We start from the raw sequence: 17705 nt of genomic DNA on the forward strand, positions 1-17705 counted from the left end.
CCCAGTGCTTTCCTCTGCAGCATTAATGCCTTCTAGCGGCATCTGGCCTTACGTTACCACTTAGTCAAGTGGTTTCAGCCTCTGGGAGTCTGTTGAGAGGTAACCATCTCTATGAAGTAAAGCCATCATTTTGACACTGGCCATGAAGTGAAAATAGATTTGGATAATCCATAAAATCAAGCAATTCTGAATTTCCATGTGCAATGTTCATCTCTCTCCCTTTAGTTCCCGCAGCCATAGCCTCTCCCTCTCCCCAGAGCCTTGGGCCATATCCCTCCCTCTCTCCCAAGTCCCTTCTGCCTGGAACAACAGGGATCATGATGCAGGAGGCCCTCATAGTACAATTTCCCTTATCAGTGGCTCTTAGCTATGAGCTTTATTTCATTAGGTTACCAATTGTAGCTGTCTCTTGCCTGGACTACAGTTAGTTTTGTCCTACAAGCAGTGAACTAGACAACAGTTTAATGTATCTTCTAGCAAGCATAACATTTAAGACCTAGGAGGACTGTCACCCTGCTGTGGGCAGAGTTAATAAATCTCTCAAATACTGCAGAAAAAGCTACATGGGCTGTTCCGCTGTACTTACTCTCCTTCTTGCAGAAGGAAGAACTTACGAGGTTGTTCCATTCCCTTAACTTCTTCCTAGTGTAAGAGAAGCCAAGGAGAGGGTGAGATTCTCTGTCTGCTCCTTTCTCTCCTTCATTGGCTTTCAAGTAAGGACCAGAGAAGAGCGGGCCCTTGCTGAGACGGTGGTCTGACATGGGTATTAGACACTTGCCTGATGTTCTAGTGATAAGGTTTTGTGAGCAAGAGGAACTTGAAGCCCAGTGGAATGCTAGTTCAAGCAGCAGCTTCTCCTCCTCTTCCTGCAGAGTCTGCCAGATCCCTGGGCTGTGTTGCTGCAGTAAGAAAATGGACTTTGAAGATACTACTAATGCTGAGGAAACAGGAAAGCTGCAAATGAATTCATTCTTGTCCAGCTTTAAGGCAAGTGTAGAGTGTGTAATGATGGGGGGGTTTTGTGTGTTTATGGCCTCAGCAGTCTCCAGTGCTAATTACATGGGGCTGCAGCTTACAGAAAGAAAATAGAAATCTCTTCCCAGTCCCTCTTACTTTCTTCTCTCAACTAAGGCAGGCTCTGTGATTTCAGGAGCAGTGCTTCTGCACCCAGGGGATGCTCCCAGATTTCAGCAGTCTCCCACTGGCTGCTCTGCAGGATCAACTGGAAGTAAAATACTAAGTCGGTTTTGCAAATTAAAGAAATGGGAGGTATGCAACTGCTCGTTCCCTTGATTTCCTTCCTCTGCTTTTATTTGATAGTCAAAATGTAGAAACCAAACCAACAAAATCAGTCACAGTTCTATACAGAACTGGAAGGAGTGGCTGAGCCACCAGGAGATCGTGCTGCCACCCAGAGGGACCTCGACAGGCTGGAGAAATGGGCTGATAGGAACCTCCTGAAGTTCAACCAAGGGACACACAAAATCCTGCCCCTGGGGAGGAACAGCGCCAGGCACCAGGACACGCTGGGGGTGCCTTGCTGGAAAGCAGCTCTGCAGAGAAGGTTGTGGTGGACACCACGCTGAAGTTGAGCCAGCAAAGGAGGCCAGCAGTGTCCTGGGCTGCACGAGGAGGAGCATTGCCAGCAGGTTGAGGGAGGGAATCGGCACTGGTGAGGCCACCCCTGGAGTGCTGTGTCCAGTGCTGGGCTCCCCAGCACAAGAGAGACAGGGACAGACTGGAGAGAGTCCAGTGAAGGGCCACCAACATGGGGAATGGACTGCAGCATCTCTCCAATGAGGAGGGGCTGAGAGAGATGGGACTGTTCAGCCTGGAGAAGAGAAGGCTGGGGGGATCTTCTCCATATATATCAATATCTGAAGAGAGAGTGCAAAGAAGATGGAGCCTGCCTCTTTTCAGTGGTGCCCAGGCTCCATCTGGCTCAGGGTGGCCCTCCTTCAGCAGGGGCTTGGACCAGATGAGCTCTGGAGGCCCCTGACAACTGCAACCGCTCTGTGAGTGTGTGATGCTGGCACAACAACCAACAACAACAGGGACCGCTTGAAAGGGGCCTGAGCAAACGCAGAGGTGTGAAGCACACTGCCAGATGGGTTTTGCATCACAGGGTGTGTCTCTGAGGCTGGGGGAGCTCCTGGGTACGCTCCTGAGAGCCTTGTGATGTCACCAGAGAGTCACAGTCACCCCATGACATCACTTGCAGTGGGCAATGATACATGCCAGTGGCACATACTGCTAGTGGCACATGAGAGGTTGAGTCCTGTGGGCAGGACCTGAGCCACCCATGTACTGATAGCGATACACGAGAGGTCGAATCCTGTGGGCAGCGCCTGAGCCATCAAAGTGCTACCAACAGCACACTAGACGTGACCTGCCAGCAGCCGAGTCTCACCAGCGGCACCCATCAAGTCCCAGCAGCAGCAGCGCTGGAGGGGCCCAGGCATGAGCTGGCGGTGCCGGGACCCACCATGAGGTCCCGGCAGGGGGACATCTGCCCCATCTGCCTGGGTCCCCTTGAAGACCCCGCTGCCGTGGACCCATGCTGGCATGAATTTTGTCATGAATTCAGCGCTGGGCTGCCACCACCATCGCTGCCACCTGCCCGCTCTGCTGGCAGCCCATCATGGCCATCCACCACCTGCTGGTGGAAGATGGCCGTGGTGGGGTGGGCCTCCGTCCCCATGGCCGATTCCATCCCTACGTGGGGCCGTGGCAGGGCCGGCAGGGGCAGTGGCAGCAGCAGCGGGGCCCCGGAGGTCCCTGGTGCCAGAGACTCTCTGCAGAGCACGGGGAGCACAGCCCCCCCATGCCCCACCAGTGTCTCCGGAGCCTGTCTGGGCAGTGGGACAGTGACAGGCGCAGCCAGCTCCGCTACCCTCCAGAGAATATCCAAGACCCGTCATGGCTGCGGAGGGTCCAGGAGGAAGAGCTGGGCTCAGGGGACCATGCATGCTGCCTCCCCTGGCTCCACCTCTGAGCGGGGCAGCCGGTGCCCCCGGGGTCCCTCTGAAATAAAAACACCGGGGATGCTGAGAGGGGCCATGCCTGGTTTCTTCCGTGCTGCTTTGCTCATTACTGCAGAACTGGGGGAGTGGGAGGGATATGGCCCTGGGAACTGGTGGAGAGGGATGCACCCCCAGAAAGGGAAGGGGAAGGGAGAGTCCACTGGGCCTCTTCTAAGCAGATCCCCAAAAGGGCCAGTGCCTGCTCTCCTGAAGGCCAGGGCGAGGGAAGAGGCTGAGATGGAGGTTTGGGGGAGACCCTCCTCTCCTCTCCTGGTCCCGCACACCCCCGTGCTGCGGAGGGCTGCAATCCTGTGGGGAGGCTGTCCAGGCTGGGGGAGGCAGCCCTGGCACAGCCGCCTGCTGAAGGGCAGCTGCCTGCGCTGCCCATGGGACAAGTGGCCCCAGCCGGGATGTGCCTTGTATTTCGGAAGTCTCCAGGGTAACCCAGAGCTCCCCCCATTCCAGGGTCTCCCTGAGAGCTGTGCAGTGGGAGCATGCCCCAAAGGGTGCCAGGCCCTCGCTGCCACCCCCGCTCCATCCCCTCTCGCAGACCGGGTGGCTGGGAGCTCCCGGCATTGGGGCTGAGCTGCTGCCCACACCTGCCTGCCGCCTTGGCAGACCTTGCTTCCCAGTGAGCGGACCCAAACGTTGGTGTCGAGAGTTTTGGCGGCCACATCTGCCCCAGCAAGGGCAGCCAAGCATGAGGTGAGGCTGCTCAGGGTGACCACGGGCTCTCAGTGCCTTCTGCCCCAGGCATGGATGCAAAGATGAAAATCTCATGGAGATTTAGATCAGAAAACTGGCAAGCAGGAGGTGGCTCTTTGGCGCTTCCCAAAGGCTCCCTCTGAGCAGCATCCTCTCGTTGGAGGTCCCAGGCCACGCCGGGCATCCGTGTGGCCTTTTCTGTCCTTCCCCGGCACTCCAGGAGAGCAGGAGGCAGGGTGTTTGCAAGCGGCTTTCTGGCCCTTAGAGGAATATCTAGCCCTCACAGGGCTTTCGGCAAAATCTCCCCTTGGCCCAGCAGCTGGCAGAGCTCCAGCCCTCGCCCGCCATGCTGGCAACGAGATGGGAGCAGGCTCGCATGTGGCTCGTGTCACAGCTCCCAACATCTGTTTGCTTAACCTGAGACACGTGGCGCAGCCGGCACCACGCCATGTTCCTGTGTTTCGTATTACATCCCCATCAATATTGCAGGATGCTGTGCTGCCGCCAGCACAGCATAACCTGCTCTGCGCTGCAGCTGTATTTCAGGGTAGCGTCGGCTCATCAGCCCACGAGAGCCACTCTGTGCCGGGCATCAGCCCGTGCTGGGACCGGGCAGGGATTAAGAGGCTGAATCTGTAATGGATCCTCACCGGGCGACAGGTGTTTAAAGGCTTTGATCTGCTGCTTCTTGATTGTATTCCAGCCCCTCGATGGAATTTCTCACGTGTAACTGAGCCCTGCTAATCCATCCTGGCCATATATAATGGATGGCAGTGGAGTGAAGGAACACAAACGTGGCTGAATATCAGTAACAGATGTCCAGGCAGTGGTGCAGCAGGTCCCCCTGCCGAAGATCCCCCACTGAGAGTACCTGCCCTCTGTGCCAGCCAGTGCAAAACCCTCTGTCCCCAAAACCTGGCTTGGCCGTGTGCGGGGGCAGGCGCTGTGATCAGCTTTGGCCATTCTTGGCTGGCCCGAGGAGCAGGACGAGGCTTGGAGCCAAGCCACCGAGCCGCTATTTCCAGGACCGGTGCCGGTGCCACCCACTGAGCCCCGGTGCTGCCACTCGATGCCCCCGTCAAATATTAATGTGCTGCTCACTGCGCTCTCTGCCCTGCCCCAGCGCTGCAGCCGTGGCCCCTGCCTGCTCCAGGGCTGCCCAGCCCCTTCGGCCTCCCCTCCTGCCCCGTAGTGCTCGTTGCTCCCAGCCTGGGGACTTTGAGGGTGCAGCTGCACACACCTTTCGGTGTTGCCCGGGCAGGGCGGGACCTGACCCCCTGCACTCGGCGGGGGGCTCCCGAGTGCCTCCTGTCCCCGGCAGCCGGCTCAGCCCCCCCGCGGCAGGTAAGGCCCAGCTGGGGCTGGGGCTGCGGGCACGCCCATGCCCTGGGGAAAGCCAGGCCGTCGCCCCCCGGGGAGCGGGGCGGGTGGGCCGGGGGCATGGGTCGCCCGGAGAAGGGCTGCCGGCAATGGGGGCAGCCCCGGGCTCGGTCCTCGGCTGCGGGGGCATCACGGTGTCCTCCGGGGGCGAGGGGTCAGCAGGGGCTCTGCACCTCCGTCCCATCTGCTGAAGGAAACGCCCGCCCGTGGGTCTCTCCCGGGGAGGGCTCCCCGCAAGGACCAGGGTGATGTGCCGGGCGTCCTCACCCGGTCACGCGTGGGGGACCCTGGGAGTGTTGGGGGCCCATCTCCCCTTGCCTGCCCTCCTCCAGGAGGAGGCCTGAGCCTCTGCCCCCGGCAGCCGCCCGGCCCGGCGGGGAATGGAGCCCGGCAGGTCGGTGCCGGCGGAGCAGAAGCTCCGCAAGCCCTCGCAGCGGGCCAGGATCCCGGCGCCTTTCTTCACCCACCCGGTAGGTCGCTGGCTCCGCCCGCGGCCCCCGGCTCGTCCCCTCGGCTGCCGCCCCCCTTCCCGAGCCCCCCGCCGTGACTCTGCCCGCGCAGGATGGGGCGGCCGAGCCGGCGGACCCCCCCGGGCAGGACCCCGCGGAGGCGGACGCGGACTTCCTGGTGCCCACGCACGACGAGCGGGGCCGCCCCATCCCCGAGTGGAAGCGGCAGGTGATGGTGCGGCGGCTGCGGGCCCGACTGGCGGACGAGGAGTCGGCGGGCAGCCAGGTGCGTACGGGGCGTCCCGGGGACGGGGAGGGGAGCACGCTGCCGGCCCGGGGTGGTGGTGGGGGAACGCTGACGGCCCCTCTCCGCAGGACGCGAGCTCCTGGCGCTTCTCGCCCTCCCGCCAGGCCGTGCTAGGCCCCTTCGGGGAGCTGCTGACCGAGGCAGACCTGCAGCAGCTGGAGCGGGCGGTGGAGAGCCTGCGGCTGCGGCGGCGGGGTGAGGCGTACCAGGGCGAGCTGCGGCGCCTGGCGCGGGAGCTGCGCGCCCTCCTGCCCGCCCCGCTGTTCAGCATTACCGTGCGGAGCGCCCCGCCCGGCCCCGGGCAGCCCCTGCCCCTCTGGTGTGGCCGCCTGGCCGGCGCCGTCAGCAGCCTGGCCGCGCTGCTGGCCCACGCCGAGGGGGCGCGGATCGCCTCCCCCGCCGCCGCCGCCGCCGCCGCCGCCCCCCCCGGCGCCGCCGGCGGGCAGCCCCGGGAGCCGGCGGGCAGCCTGGCGCAGCGGGAGATCCGGCAGTGCGGAGTCTGCGTCCGCAGCCTCCGCGGCGCCTTCGAGCCCCCGTGGGGGGCGGCGGAGGGGAAGGCGGCCGGGGGGAGCGGTGCGGAGGCCGCCAGCGACTCCGGCATCAGCTGCGAGGAGGCGTTTTCCGACGGCGGCGGCTCCCCGGGGCCGGGGCCGGGGCCGGAGTGGGGCAGCCTGAGGAAGGAGCGGATCGTGATGCTCTTCCTGAGCCACTGGAGACGGTCCACCTACGGGCCCCCCCCGCCGGCCGCCGGGGACCCCCGGGAGGCAGCGGGGACCGGGGAGAGGGGGGCGGCCCGCCTGGCGCGGCAGAGGGCTGCCATCCAGCGGCTTCTGGGCGGCTGGCGGGAGGCCGCCTCCCGTCGCCCCCCGCCCCCCGCCGCCGGCCGCGCCCCGCTCTCCCCGGAGCAGTTCGTGGAGAGGGCCGGGGGGGGGCCGGCCGACTACGAGAGCCTGACGCTGGAGCTCTTCATGCTGGGCTATTTCCGCATCCTGGAGCAGGAGCTGCCCCCCGAGGAGCGCCGCGGCCGCCACCTCCTCTGCTTCGAGGTCTTCGAGCAGCTGGGCCGGCACGGCTGGCGGGCGGTGCGCGCCTTCCACCGCGCCGTCACCGACGAGATCGCCGCCGGCCGGCGGGGCTGGCAGGACGGCTTCGACGACATCAAGGCGAAGTATTTCGGCTCCCCCCAGAGCTCACCTCGGCGGCCGGGGGAGGCCGGAGGAGAGGGGGAGGAGATCTGCCGCTACATCGACCGCAGCTTCGCCTTCTGGAAGGAGAAGGAAGCCGAGATCTTCAGCTCGGAGGAGTGATGCCCGCTGGCGGGGGGGCGGGAGGGCTGCGTGAAGCCGCGGGCTGCAATAAACGCCTTTCCGGTTCTGTCCGAGCTGAGCGAGGCTTCCCGGGGCGACGGAGAAAGCTTTTGGGCGGAGGGGGACCGTCCCGGCACCCCGACCCCCTCCACCCTCCCCCAGGCATCGGCCCAGGGATCGGTGTCTTCGCCCCCGGCCGCCCGCAGCGAGGCGGCTGCCGCCGTTTATTTGTGGCCGCCGAGGAGTGAGATAACATCCTATATTTAACACTCGGCCTCGGCGGCCACAGCCGGGGGGAGGAGGGACGTCACGGGGACCGCCGGCGACCGATGGGCCTGGGGGGGCGGGGCGGGATGGTGGGGGGAGCCTTTTACCCCCAGGCTTGCGGTGCCCGGCTGGCCGCGGAGGGATGCTTTCCAAAAAGCAGCAAAGCCGCGGGGCGACGGGGATGAGCAGCAGCGGGCAGCTCTGCCTGTACGGTGCCTTTAAGAGCAGGGAGCGGTGTCCCGATGCCGCCTAAAAATAGCGTGTTCCCCCGTCTCGGCTGGATCCCGTGTCGCGCCGGAGTGTCGCTCCCCGGTGCCGGGACGGCAGCCACTTCCCTCCCGGCGGGACGGCCAGAGGTCTGCAAAGCCCAGGTGAGAGCGGGAGGGAGCAAGCCGGAGCGGGGCTCAACCCAGCCCCAAAACCACCCCCACCCCCGAAAAATCGGTGGCAGACCCAGCAGGGCAGCTCAGAGCATGGGAAGGAGAAATCATGGCCACCCGTGGAAGTGGGAGTGGGGGGGCTCCAGGGAGTGCTTCTCCTGCCCCTGCTGGTGCCTGTGAATCAGGTGCTGGGAAGGGGCGGTTGTGCCAGGGGAGGGGGGAGAGAGGGAGATGTCACTGGCTTTTCCTGGCAGGGACACCTTACCACGCTCTGCTCGGGCTCTGTCTGCTGGCAAGGCCCCGCGGCCATCCCCAGCACCATGGTGAGGAACGTGGACGACTTTGACTTCTGCCTGCCTTCACACGCCCAGGGTGTGCTGGAGGGCTTGCAGCGGCTGCGCGCCAACCCCAAACTGGCGGATGTGACTCTGGTGGCGGGCGGGCGGGAGTTCCCCTGCCACCGCGGCGTCCTGGCCCTCTGCAGCCACTACTTCCACGCCATGTTCTCTGGCGACTTCGCCGAGAGCATTGCCGCACGGGTGGAGCTGAAGGAGGTGGACCACAGCGCGCTGGAAATGCTGCTCGACTTCGCCTACACCGGGAAGGTCACCATCAACCAGGGCAACGTGGAGGGGCTGATGCGGACCTCCAGCCAGCTCCACTTCCCCACTATCCAGAAGGTCTGCAGCCGCTACCTCCGGCAGCAGATGGATGCCACCAACTGCCTAGGTATCTGCGAGTTCGGTGAGAGCCACGGCTGCCCTGAGGTCTCCTCCAAGGCCTGGTCTTTCTTGCAGGAGAACTTTGAAGCCGTCTCTCTGCAGGAGGAGTTCCTCCAACTCTCCAAGGAGAGGTTGGCCACCTACCTCTCCAACGACCAGCTGCAGGTGCAGGAGGAGCAGAGCCTGGCCGAGGCCGTGCTGCGCTGGGTACGCCACGACCCGGCGCCCCGAGCCCAGTTCCTGCCCGAGCTGCTGGAGCTGGCCCACCTTGTTTCGCTGCCCGACCAGTACCTGCAGAACCTGCTTGCCACCGAGCCCCTCATCCGTGACTCGGATGCCAGCAAGGCCCTAGTTGCCCGATCCCGTGCCATGGTGTGTACCCCCTGCCCCAAATCCCACGACCTGAGCCGGGGCGGGGGGAGGCTCAGCTCAGAGCCTGATGGTCCTGCCCCGGCCTCTGTCAGGGGCAGAGCGATGCCAGTGCCCAGAAGAACCCCCTGACGCCACCGCAGAAGCTGGAGGAGGTGCTGGTGGTGGTTGGCGGCCATGTGCTGGAGGAGGGCGAGGATGAGGACAGGGGGCTGGAGATGCCGTCCACCCCCAGGAACTTCGCCTTCTACAACCCCAAAAGCAGTAAGTGCCCGTGGCAGGGATGGGGCAAGCACATACACACCCCCACGCATGTTAATTAACCCTCCGTCTACCCCAAAGCCACCTCTTGCCAAATGATCTGGTGTCAGGAGGGGCACTGGAGGGAGGACGGGGGAGGGAAGCGTGAAACAGGGCTGGCTTAAAAGCATCATCACTGGCTGGGGGGGGTCATCACTTGGCTCTGCTGGGTTTCAGGGCAATGGATGGCTCTGCCCGACTTCCCTGATTACAACAAATGGGGCTTTTCCCTGGTGGCTCTGAACAACGATGTGTACGTCACAGGTAAGTGCCGGGGCTCCTGGTGCAGGTTGGGGGTCCCCAAGGAGCGGGGATGGAGGATGAGGGACAAAGATGTGGGCACGGGGTGCTGGCGTGGGGCCGGGGGCTACCCTCCTCCCCAAGCAAAGCCCTCTCCTTGCTCCCCTCTTGGGCGGATCCAGCCTCTGGCAAGGGATGCCCAGGGATGGCTGTGCTCAGAGGGGTTGGCCCGCCTGACCCATCCCTCCCCAGGCGGCTCCCGGGGGTCCCAGAATGACACGTGGTCAACGACCCAGGTCTGGTGCTTCTGCCCAAGGGATGGTGCCTGGAAGCGCATCGCTTCCATGCTGAAAGCCCGGACAAACCACACCAGCACCATCCTCAACGGTGAGATCTACGTCATTGGGGGTAAGGCCATGAAGACCCCAAGGGTGCTGTTGGGCCAGGGGTCCGTGGCTGCCCCAAAGCAGTTGGGTGGCTGCAGCATCCTGCCGCCCTGCAGGGACGACGGTAGACGCAGTGGAGGTGGAACGCTACGACCCCTACAACAAGAGCTGGTGTGCCATCAGCCCAGCCCTCAAGTACGTGAGCAATTTTGCGGCCGCCAGCTGCTTGGGCAAGCTCTACCTGGTGGGCTCCTGCGCTGTCAAGTACAACGCGCTCACCCTGCAGTGCTACAACCCTGTCCAAGGTGAGAGCTGGACCCACCACTGCACCCCACCACTGCCTTCCCAGGGAGCAGGACTGAGTGGGACCCCCAGGCAGGCAACATCCTGTGCCGCCAGGCATGGTCCCGTGGGATGTGAGCAGGTGCTAACGGGGTCTGGCGATGGCTGTGGCATGGGGCCAGGGGCCAGCCAGGATCATGGCTGCCAGCAGCACGGACTTGAGTTGGAGACCTCCAGCACAGCCCGGACCTGAGCTTCAGTGGAGCAGGATCCCCGGGGCAGAGGGGCGGGGGAGGCTGCCTGCCTTAGGGAGGAACTAAACCCCTGTGACAACGCTACCTCCTCGAACAGCCTCTGCACAGTCCACAGTGGTCTCCCCATCCCACACCACCACTACAAACAATATCCCCACTTTGTTTTATGCAAGACCCTCATCTGGGATGGGGACTGTGGGTGCCACCCTGCCCAGCCGCTCTGTCCCCTCTCTTTCAAACTCCCCCTTTAAATAGCTGCAGGCTCGGCAATGCTTTTTTTGGTCGCTAGCAGCTGCATCAAGAGCCGAGGTTGGGACATACTGCTGACGGCTGCTCCTTGCAGATTTGTGGAGTGTGATCACTTCCCCCTTCATCCCCAAGTACCTCTCGGCCCCACGCTGTGCCACCCTGCGTGGGCTCATCTACCTCATTGGGGACAACACCAAGAAGGTCTACATGTACAACCCAGAGGCCAACATCTGGCAGAAGGTAGCGGGATGCGGGACTGGGCACAATCACCCTCTCAGGGAGTTGGGGGAGCTGTTCTCTCCCCATCAGCAGCCTACAACCATACCCCTGCACCTGTTGCCCCCAGGTGCCAGCACCCCCTCTCCCTCCTGCCCACTCATCCCTTGGCTCTATTAACCCCTGTGGAGCTGAAGCTGCCCCAATCCTTCCTTCCCTGCTCCCCATCACACCCGCACTAGGAGCACAGCTTTTGCACCATGATTACTTACAACGTTCACGCTGCAGAAGCCCACAGGACCCCCCTTTTTCCAGCACCACCCTCTTGAGTGGTGTGCCGGGCTCCTGCATGCACAGTCCAGCAAAATCCTGCCTGTCCCCTCCACCATCCAGACCCTGCCGCTCCCCACAGCATCCCCAACCTTGCTCCCATACAAGCACAACGTGGGGATGCTGCTAAAAGCAAGACACGGCCCCAGGGGCCCCCAAACCTCGCAGAGAGGATGGGCAGGGGGACGCACCCGGTGGGTCAACGTCCTCTGCGGTGGGAGCGGGAGGTCCCTGGGGGGGGTCCCCGCACATCTCACCCTACCCCTCACGCAGGTGCAGCTCCTGCACACGCTTCATGAGAACGGCGGGATGGTACCGCTGGGCGACCAGCTCTTTGTCACCGGTGGCCACTGGAAGGGCATGGACGGGGACTACCGGGTGGAGATGGAGGTGTATGACTGCGCCAAGGACCTCTGGACGCGGGAGGGCTCCCTGCCCTGCCTCTGGCTCTTCCACAGCTCCTCCTCCATCTTCCTGGACACCTCCAAGTGGACGGAGGCTTTCCAGGGTGCCCATAGGTGGTAGGAGAGCCCACAGCATTGCCTGTCACCCTGCGCAGCTGCTCTCCCCCCCTCTTGCCTCTCTCCCTGCTGCCAGTTCAGCTCTGTGGGGGGGACAGATGGAAACCCCTCTGCCAGGCTGGCTGGGGCATTGGGAGCACATTCCCCCCCACCCCTCGCCACTGCAGGGAAAAGGCTTTTCCTTATAAACACGCTTTGGCTAACGCTCTCTTTTAGTTTGTTTCTTTTTTTTTAAGAACTGCTTTTTTCCCCCCTCCAAAACCCCAAAGCTTTTCAGGTATTTCGAGGCCTCCCAAAGTGGCATCCCATCAGAGACTGGCATTGCTGCCTGATGGCTCCTTTCCCCATCACATTGACATCCAGCATGGGGAAAGAAACACAAGGAGGACCCGGGGAATCTCTTTCCTGACACCCAAAGCTCTCCAGCACGTCAGTGGCCCACACAGAAGTGTCAGACACACTCCAGTGCCCCATGGAGCAGAATGACAGGAGATAAACCAGTTTTTGGATGCTTTGCATCCTTGGGTGGCACACTGGCCTGCGGTGGGGTGCTTCAGCCTGATTTCTGTCCTGGGATAAGCAGCATGCACCCCGGGAAGTGAGCCCAGGGTCATGGTGAAGCAGCCGGCACCCTTGTGGCTTGGGGTGCCTGGACAGAGCTGGCAGTGCCTCCTGCCCCATCCCCATCTCTGCTGGTACCCGGTGGCAGAGGACGCCCCAGGATGGGCTGAGCACAAGGCGATGCTTCCCCGATGGCCAGTCCCACCACCAGCACTGGGACATCATAGCTCTGCCAGCATCGTTTGAGGATTAATCTCCTCTGTGATAGGTTTTTTATTGTTTCCGAAGCATGCCGAGGGGCTCTGCGGGTCCTGGGGGGAGCCCCCCGCCTTGGGGGGGTGGGGGGGCGGAGCGTCCCCCGCTCCCCGCGGCTTTCACACACGGGGGGTCCCCGCTTGCCGCAGGGGAGAGCGGGGTCTCTCCCGCGGCAGCAGCGCTGCCCGAGCTCCGGCAGCGGGGCGGGCCCCGCGGCGCCCTCGCAGGCCCCGAGGCGGAGGCGGGGCCGGGGCCGGGGCCGGGGCCGCCCTCCCTCCAGGTAGCGGCGGCGGCGGGATGTGGCTGCCGGAGCTGTGCCTGGCGCTCCTCTGCGCCGCCGGTTCCGCGGGGGCGGCCCGGGAGAGGTCGCCGGGCCCGGGAACAGCCGCGGGGAGGGCGGCGGAGGCGGGACGCGGGGGGCCGGGGGCGGCCGTCCTCCGGGCTGGCGGCGTGGACCCCCGTCAGGCGTGGCTGCTGCTGGCCGGGAGCTCCGGGCGGGGGAGCCGCAGCCGGGACCGGGGCAGGACGGGCACGATGCGGGACGGGACGGGGGCTGGCGCAGCTCCGGTACCCGGAGGCCAATCTCCGGGACAACCAGCCCAGGCTGCCCTGCAAGTCGGTGTGCCGGGCGCTGCCCCTGCCCCCCCCTGGGCCCCCGCCGTGCTGGAAGAGCTGCTGAGGGAGCTGCACCTCCTGCTGAAAGGTACCCAGCGGCCCCGGGGCAACAGGAGGGGACAGCGGGGACGAGGCACCGCGGGGCCGGGCGGCAGAGCCGGGCGCCGTCTCCTCTTGGGGCCAGGAAAAGCCGAAGTTCCTTCCTAAAGGCGAGCCCTGGTCGGGTTTTGGGGTCAGGCATGGTGAAGGAGCAGGCGAAGACACGCAGGAAGGCCTGGGAAGGGCGTGAGGAAGAGGAGGAAAGCGGTGAAGGCAACCCACAGGCCGGGTCCCACCGTCGCGTGGAAGCCGCCTTCCACTGTCGGACACGCGAAAACATCTCCGTCGAGCAGAGAGGGCAGCAGGAGCTGCAGCTCTACTACATCGTGAGTGCCCAACCTGCTGCCCTTTCCTGCCTGCTCCATCTTCCTGCCCATGGGGGCACCCGCCCTGGCGCAGGGGCCGATTCTTTAACACGAGCCTTTCCCCATCCCCAGCCGGAGAGGGAGGGGATGTTCCACCGTGGCTCGGGGCTGAACCTGACCAGTGGGCAGTACACAGCCCCCATCGCGGGGTACTACACCTTCATGGCCACGCTGCACATCGGTGAGCCCTCGGGGACCCCCCACGGCCCCGCCGGGGAGGTCCAGGACGGCTCTCACCCTCCCCTCTGTCCCAGTGCGCAGAGAGCAGCAGAGGAAGGGGCAGCCGCGCAGGGAGAATCGTCTGCGGCTGCTGATCTGCGTGCAGTCCCACTGCCAGCACAACAGGTAGGGCAGGGCAAAGCCAGGAGGGGAGAGGGACCCTGGGCCAGGGAGGGAGGAGGGAGTCCAGCAGCCACAGGGGAAGGAGGGACACACTCTTCCCAGCACCACCCTCCCTCTTCTGCAGCAATCTGGAGACAGTGTCCCGGCTGGAAGGTGGCAGTGACCTTTTCACCATCTCCGTTACCGGAGTCCTTTACCTGCAGGTTAGTGGTACCAGCTCAGCTCAGGACCCTGTCAGGCAGGAAGGCACCTTCCATGGCGCCAGCTCCAGGGCCGGGCATGGAGTCTGTTTCTTAGCCCAGCTCCAAGCCCAAAGGACGCTCAGGGCTGAGGTCTGCTAGGACACTACAGCACATACTATGGGTGGTCTGCCCCACTGGCCTCCGTGACATCCTTTTCCCAGGATGCTGGGGGAGCAGCCCCTCCAGCTCCCAGCTGCTGTGCACAGGGGAGAGCACCCTCCTTTGCTCTGCCAGGCTGTGCCCAGTGCCCAGAGATGTCCCAGCCCCATTATACCCTCTCTCCCTCCAGGCTGGGCAGTATGCCTCTGTTTTTGTGGACAACGCTGCAGGCTCTCCCCTCACCGTTCAAAGTGGCTCTGATTTCAGTGCCATTCTGCTGGGTGTGTGAAGAGGCACTGGGCACTACCCAGGGAACTGAATTGGTGCCAGGAGCGGCAGGACCCTTCCCTCTGCCAGCCACCATCATGCCTCACCAGCTCAGCACCAAGCCCAGGGAAGACCTTTCGCTGCTGCAGGAGCTGGAGGCTGGCCCAATACTGCTCGTGCTGCAGAACTATCTGAAGCTGGACAAAAGATCAGGGAGGAAAGGAGGAGGATAATAATAATAATAATAATAAAAAGCCTGACAAGGAGCTAAAGGAGTTAACTTTTATCTAAAGGCTAGGGCTGGAAGTTTATATTGGAAAATGCTGCTGACAGTGGCAGCAGCCAGCTGCTTTCTCTGCAGGGCTCAACATCGATGCCTGGGACGAAGCCCCAGACCTCCGTTTTTGCTCTCAGCAGATTTCCCTGCCCAGCTTCTCAGCAGCCCATAACAGATTATTTGTATCGCTTTAGCTTCCCTGCAATGTATTAGCAGTGAATATTTGCTGGCAGAAGCCAACGTCCTTTGCAGCTAATCTTCAAAGCAGAGCAGTGTTCCGATAATGCCGCACATTTGATTAAAGCAAATTCCTGTCCCATGGCCTTCCACGCCAGGCGTTCCCTGCCCATGGCACAGGGCCCAGGCTGTGGGCAACTCAGATATGCTCCTTGCTTTGGTGCTGATAGCCGCCTGAGCCGAGGACAGGCGCAGGGCTACGTGCTGGAGCGAGGGCTGCAGGAGAGGTACCAGGGCAGGCTGGGCGTGGGGCAAGGGAGCCGCAGGTTTTATTTTTTAGTAGCATGTAACACTGGGCAAGCTGTGCCAGCAACACCACGAGATAGCCCAAACTGCACCCAGCCCCACCTTCCCTGAGGGATCCATGCACGTAGGCAGGGGAAAGCAGTCTCCTTGCGCTGGACCTTGCTCATGAGGGCTTTCCTGGCCCTGCCTGGCCTTCTCCGCAGGTTCCATCTCCTCAAGGAGCCTGGTGAAGTAGCTGTTGCTGCAGCTCTTCATGGGTGGGCATGTTTGGATCCAGGGGGGTAGGAGGGAGGGCTCTGGCTGTGCAGTTTTAATGCCAACTTCTTCCCCAAGGCAAAGAGAACTTGTCTCTGAAAGGAAAGATGTGCTTTTCCCCCATCCAAACGGATGGGCAGCAGCATCCTGGCAGAGACGAGGCCTCTGCAGCTCCTGCCCAGCTGAGGAGCTCGTCCTGGGCAGCATCTCCCAGTTACCATGCGTGACCATGAGCCAAGGCAGTCTTGCTCAGATCAGCCACCATCCCTTCCTACCAAACACAACCAAGAAGATACAAAAGGACTCACTGTTGGAGAGTGGGGCTTGCCGAGCTGGTAAGCTGTCCTCTGCGAGTGAGAAATAGAGCCCAGTGCACTTGAACACAAAATTGAAAGTTAATTGAAAGACTTGATTAAGTCGGAGCTACTGGGGGGCTAATTTAGGTGCTGGGGGGGGGGATTAGAAAATCAGCCCCAAGGGAAGGGAGCTGCATGAGGGGAGCTGCATGTACAGCATTTCTGCATGGGCCACCCGAGGGTAGTGGTCTCAGAGCTCCCCATGGTAGCAGGATGCTGCTGAGCAATACAGCAGGCAGAGTTTATTTTCAGGAAACCTCTTGCAGACCCCACCCTACCAGGAAATACAAGCAAACCGTTTTTTGACTTCCATAAAAGCTGGGGTTGAACCTGCCTTTCTAACTGTCTGGCTACTCACAAGGATGGTGAAACCTGCTCCACAGTGATTCCTTTTACCCTTTGCCCTGAAAAATGGACAATATGATCCATTTTATGGAAACAGTTATTAACTGTACCATAACACTGTGCATTATGTTCCTAGCTGGAGTTATGCTTTCAGTACTCTTTCCAAAGGGAAGGAAGGAAGAGTTTTAAGAGGAGGGAGGGGGAGAGAAGACAGTCAGAGAAGGACAAGCTGATACTGCTCTCACCAGCTCTTGCACTGGAATTAAGAGGGGCCTCCTGGAGGGAGCACCAGAGAGAGGGGTGCTTGGCTCAGCTCTTGCAGCGCAGCACACGGCTCTCCCCAGTGCAAGAGCTGTGAAAAGCAGGAATAGGAAAAGGGAGGGCGAGTTGCCCTTCTGAGATCTGCCATCAGGGTTTCTTTTGCCACAGACTGAACAAACTCCATACTACTCTGTCTTGGCTCTCCAGATGCGGTTTTCAAGAGCAGAAGCAGCAGAGCGTGTTACTAATACGGGCAATTCCCTCTCAGCTCACCCTGCAGTGTGACCTTACATCAGAGTACACAGGAATGGCTGGGAGCAGAACAAGCCGGTGGAGGCGCACGCGCTACCCAAAATATGTGCCAGAGGCCTGATTCCTTCCTCAGTGCTCTGCAGAAGATGCGGAAAGCTAGTGCGAGCTAGGCCGTAACTCGGCCTGTGAACTTTAATGGTAGCACAAATAGATGAAAGAAGTCAAGTCACCTGTCCCAAACAACAGGATGGTTTTGCGTGCTCAAGAAAACGGATAGCCCAGGATCCAAGACCATCTCCCAAAGCTCCAGAAAACACAGGGAACAGAGAAGAGCTGGGGAAGCCTCACAACCCTGCACAGGACTATGCACAAAACGGCAGGCACCACTGCCACCAACCTACCCAACCTCTTTCTGGGACTGCACCATTTCTCATGCAGAGTGAGGAGGTTGCACAAGAAACCACTGCACGGACCCACTGGCTCATCTCCCTCACTGCACTGTCTCACCCACAGGACAGGAAAGTTGAGTAATCTGGAATTCAAGTGCTTTGGTAGCCCAATCTGTTTAGCTTTCACACTCTCATTTGGTCTTAAGCCAAATTTTTTCTGGAAAACATCACACCAACTCTCTGCAGCAACAGCTGGTAGAGAAATGGGGATGGGATGAGATACAGGACACTTAATAGCAACAAGTACCTAAAACCCGAGATGCCTGCTCCTCAGATAGCACACAGACAAACACAGAGCCTGCCCTTATCTCAGCTGCCTGGCAGGTCCATTTGGTGAACACACTTTCCCAATAAACATCAGGAGCTACTTTTGCCATATTAACAACTGGGATAAAACCTCAATGTTTTCTGCAAGCAGAGGGAAGGTACACTGCTGCTCTGCAAGCAGAGTTTGTATCACTCAGCTTCATGCAACCTCACAACCCAGCTTCAGAA

The 17705-nt window shown here is 61.7% G+C and overlaps 3 protein-coding genes across 9 annotated transcripts; all 3 read left to right on the forward strand.

The window, feature by feature from the left end:
* The first annotated feature begins 5144 nt into the window (after positions 1-5144).
* ESPNL (espin like) lies at positions 5145-7245 on the forward strand. The gene is made up of 3 exons (XM_052803160.1): positions 5145-5578; positions 5670-5843; positions 5933-7245. The coding sequence occupies exons 1-3, from the start codon at positions 5489-5491 to the stop codon at positions 7169-7171; spliced, it is 1503 nt and encodes a 500-aa protein (XP_052659120.1). The 5' UTR covers positions 5145-5488; the 3' UTR covers positions 7172-7245.
* A 296-nt stretch (positions 7246-7541) lies between these two features.
* On the forward strand, positions 7542-11879 carry KLHL30 (kelch like family member 30). 4 transcript variants are annotated; one of them, XM_052803159.1, is made up of 8 exons: positions 7542-7809; positions 8616-8912; positions 9005-9173; positions 9387-9473; positions 9702-9857; positions 9952-10140; positions 10715-10860; positions 11440-11873. In XM_052803159.1, exons 1-8 carry the CDS (start codon positions 7681-7683, stop codon positions 11689-11691), a joined length of 1425 nt encoding a protein of 474 aa, XP_052659119.1. In that variant the 5' UTR covers positions 7542-7680; the 3' UTR covers positions 11692-11873. The 4 variants fall into 4 exon arrangements, with proteins under 4 accessions (XP_052659119.1, XP_052659117.1, XP_052659118.1 ...); XM_052803157.1 differs by lacking the exon at positions 7542-7809 and having other exon boundaries at positions 7817-8912; positions 10627-10860; positions 11440-11602; XM_052803155.1 differs by lacking the exon at positions 7542-7809 and having other exon boundaries at positions 8019-8912; positions 11440-11875.
* A 921-nt stretch (positions 11880-12800) lies between these two features.
* ERFE (erythroferrone) lies at positions 12801-16012 on the forward strand. Of its 4 annotated transcripts, none has more exons than XM_052803165.1 (6): positions 12801-13206; positions 13356-13543; positions 13655-13763; positions 13837-13927; positions 14049-14127; positions 15626-16012. In XM_052803165.1, the coding sequence occupies exons 1-6, from the start codon at positions 12801-12803 to the stop codon at positions 15644-15646; spliced, it is 894 nt and encodes a 297-aa protein (XP_052659125.1). In that variant the 3' UTR covers positions 15647-16012. The 4 variants fall into 4 exon arrangements, with proteins under 4 accessions (XP_052659125.1, XP_052659123.1, XP_052659124.1 ...); XM_052803163.1 differs by lacking the exon at positions 15626-16012 and adding an exon at positions 14456-14676; XM_052803164.1 differs by having other exon boundaries at positions 13655-13927.
* Positions 16013-17705: the final 1693 nt, after the last annotated feature.

The sequence above is a fragment of the Harpia harpyja genome, chromosome 12 (assembly GCF_026419915.1).
Source record: "Harpia harpyja isolate bHarHar1 chromosome 12, bHarHar1 primary haplotype, whole genome shotgun sequence".
Lineage (NCBI taxonomy): Eukaryota > Metazoa > Chordata > Aves > Accipitriformes > Accipitridae > Harpia > Harpia harpyja.

Excerpts from the sequence above, each read along its gene's own strand:
- KLHL30 (XM_052803155.1), top strand. The coding sequence starts at position 8,139 with ATGGTGAGGAACGTGGACGACTTTGACTTCTGCCTGCCTTCACACGCC. Across the intron at positions 10,141-10,714 it reads GTGCTACAACCCTGTCCAAG|ATTTGTGGAGTGTGATCACT; the intron begins GTGAGAGCTGGA and ends TGCTCCTTGCAG. Across the intron at positions 10,861-11,439 it reads AGGCCAACATCTGGCAGAAG|GTGCAGCTCCTGCACACGCT; the intron begins GTAGCGGGATGC and ends CCCCTCACGCAG.
- ERFE (XM_052803162.1), top strand. The coding sequence starts at position 12,801 with ATGTGGCTGCCGGAGCTGTGCCTGGCGCTCCTCTGCGCCGCCGGTTCC. Across the intron at positions 13,207-13,355 it reads GCTGCACCTCCTGCTGAAAG|GCATGGTGAAGGAGCAGGCG; the intron begins GTACCCAGCGGC and ends TTTTGGGGTCAG. Across the intron at positions 13,928-14,455 it reads TCCCACTGCCAGCACAACAG|GCTGGGCAGTATGCCTCTGT; the intron begins GTAGGGCAGGGC and ends CTCTCCCTCCAG.
- ESPNL (XM_052803160.1), top strand. The coding sequence starts at position 5,489 with ATGGAGCCCGGCAGGTCGGTGCCGGCGGAGCAGAAGCTCCGCAAGCCC. Across the intron at positions 5,579-5,669 it reads CGCCTTTCTTCACCCACCCG|GATGGGGCGGCCGAGCCGGC; the intron begins GTAGGTCGCTGG and ends CTGCCCGCGCAG. Across the intron at positions 5,844-5,932 it reads AGGAGTCGGCGGGCAGCCAG|GACGCGAGCTCCTGGCGCTT; the intron begins GTGCGTACGGGG and ends CCCTCTCCGCAG.